Source organism: Psammomys obesus, unplaced genomic scaffold (genome assembly GCF_907164565.1).
Source record: "Psammomys obesus unplaced genomic scaffold, mPsaObe1.curated_primary_1811, whole genome shotgun sequence".
NCBI classification, from domain to species: domain Eukaryota; kingdom Metazoa; phylum Chordata; class Mammalia; order Rodentia; family Muridae; genus Psammomys; species Psammomys obesus.
Window position 1 is genome coordinate 16,858,684 of NW_026596109.1, and position 1,199 is coordinate 16,859,882.

The window sequence follows — 1,199 nt, forward strand, 5'->3', positions numbered from 1 at the left end:
TTTTTTTTTTCTCAAGTCTGAAAGCAATCAACTGTACAACTGTATTGTTTATTTTTCACCTATAATGTTAATCAGATTATCCCAATCTCCCCTTCACTCCCAAAATGGCATTTTGAGATAATTTCAGTTGGCAAAAATACTTTGAGGATATTTAATTAACACACATCCTGACTTGAGGATGTGTGTTAATTAAATATCAAACAATATCAAACAGTAACAATGAAAAGGAGATACTAATCTGTAGGTTTTAGGTTTACTGTTTTGGGTGAAATTTAAGTTGGTAAGCAAATGTGGTTTGAAAGTAAAAGATGGTAGGAAATTTGGTTTAAGAAAAAAAATTCTGCCAAAGGATCTAATATAATCATAGAACCATTTAATGAAAACATACACAGTGGCACAGAAAAAAAAAAAATTAGCTTAAAGAAAAAGAGATTACATGGGGCTAGGATGTAGCTCAACTGGTACAGCACTTGTACCCAAACAAAACAAAAATACATCACGGTAGTGCATACCACCTCCCAGCATTCCAAAGGTGGAAGTAGGAGGATCAGAAATTTACTGAGTCTGTTGGAGAGATGGCTGAGCCATTAATAGTACATTGGCTGCTTTTCCAGAGGACCTGGGTTTGAGTCTCAGCACCCACATGGCTGTTCACATCCATCTGTAACTCTAGTTCGACTCTGATGCCCTCTTCTGGCCTCTATATGCACTACACACCAGACACAAATGGTGCAAGACATACGTGCAAACAAAACACCCATATATATATAGAACAAATAATAAACACAACAAAACACTAAAAGGGAGTGCGGCTGGAGGCATAGTTCAGTGTTTTAGTGCACTTCCTGGACTTCCGGAGAACTCGGGTTCAATTCCTAGCACCTGCCTGGTAGCTCACAACTTGTCTAGCTCCAGTCCCAGAGGATTCAACATCCTCTTCTCGTCTCTTCAGGCACTGCATGGTTGGTAGACAAACATCCAGGCAAAACATCCAGAATAAAGAGAAAAAACAGTTCAGTCATTCTCAGCTACATATTGACTTAGACTGGTCTGGGCTGGAGACCTTATCATATACACATATTCATTCTCTCTCTCTGCTCTCTCTCACTCACACAGAGTTATTGACAAATATCTAAATCGTCAGTGAATCTGGCTTGCTGTAAAAATCTTTGAAAAGTGAATCCAGTGTTTACTTGTAA

General features: G+C 38.4%; 1 protein-coding gene across 1 annotated transcript in view; it reads right to left on the minus strand.

Moving 5' to 3' along the window:
- Ppp4r3b (protein phosphatase 4 regulatory subunit 3B) overlaps window positions 1-961 on the minus strand; it is a 21,335-nt gene extending 20,374 nt beyond the window's left edge. The window contains exon 1 of the mRNA XM_055628750.1: window positions 932-961. Within this exon, the coding sequence (XP_055484725.1) occupies window positions 932-961 (30 nt within the window). The remainder of the gene's footprint in view (window positions 1-931) is intronic.
- Between the last annotated feature and the right edge of the window lie 238 nt (window positions 962-1,199).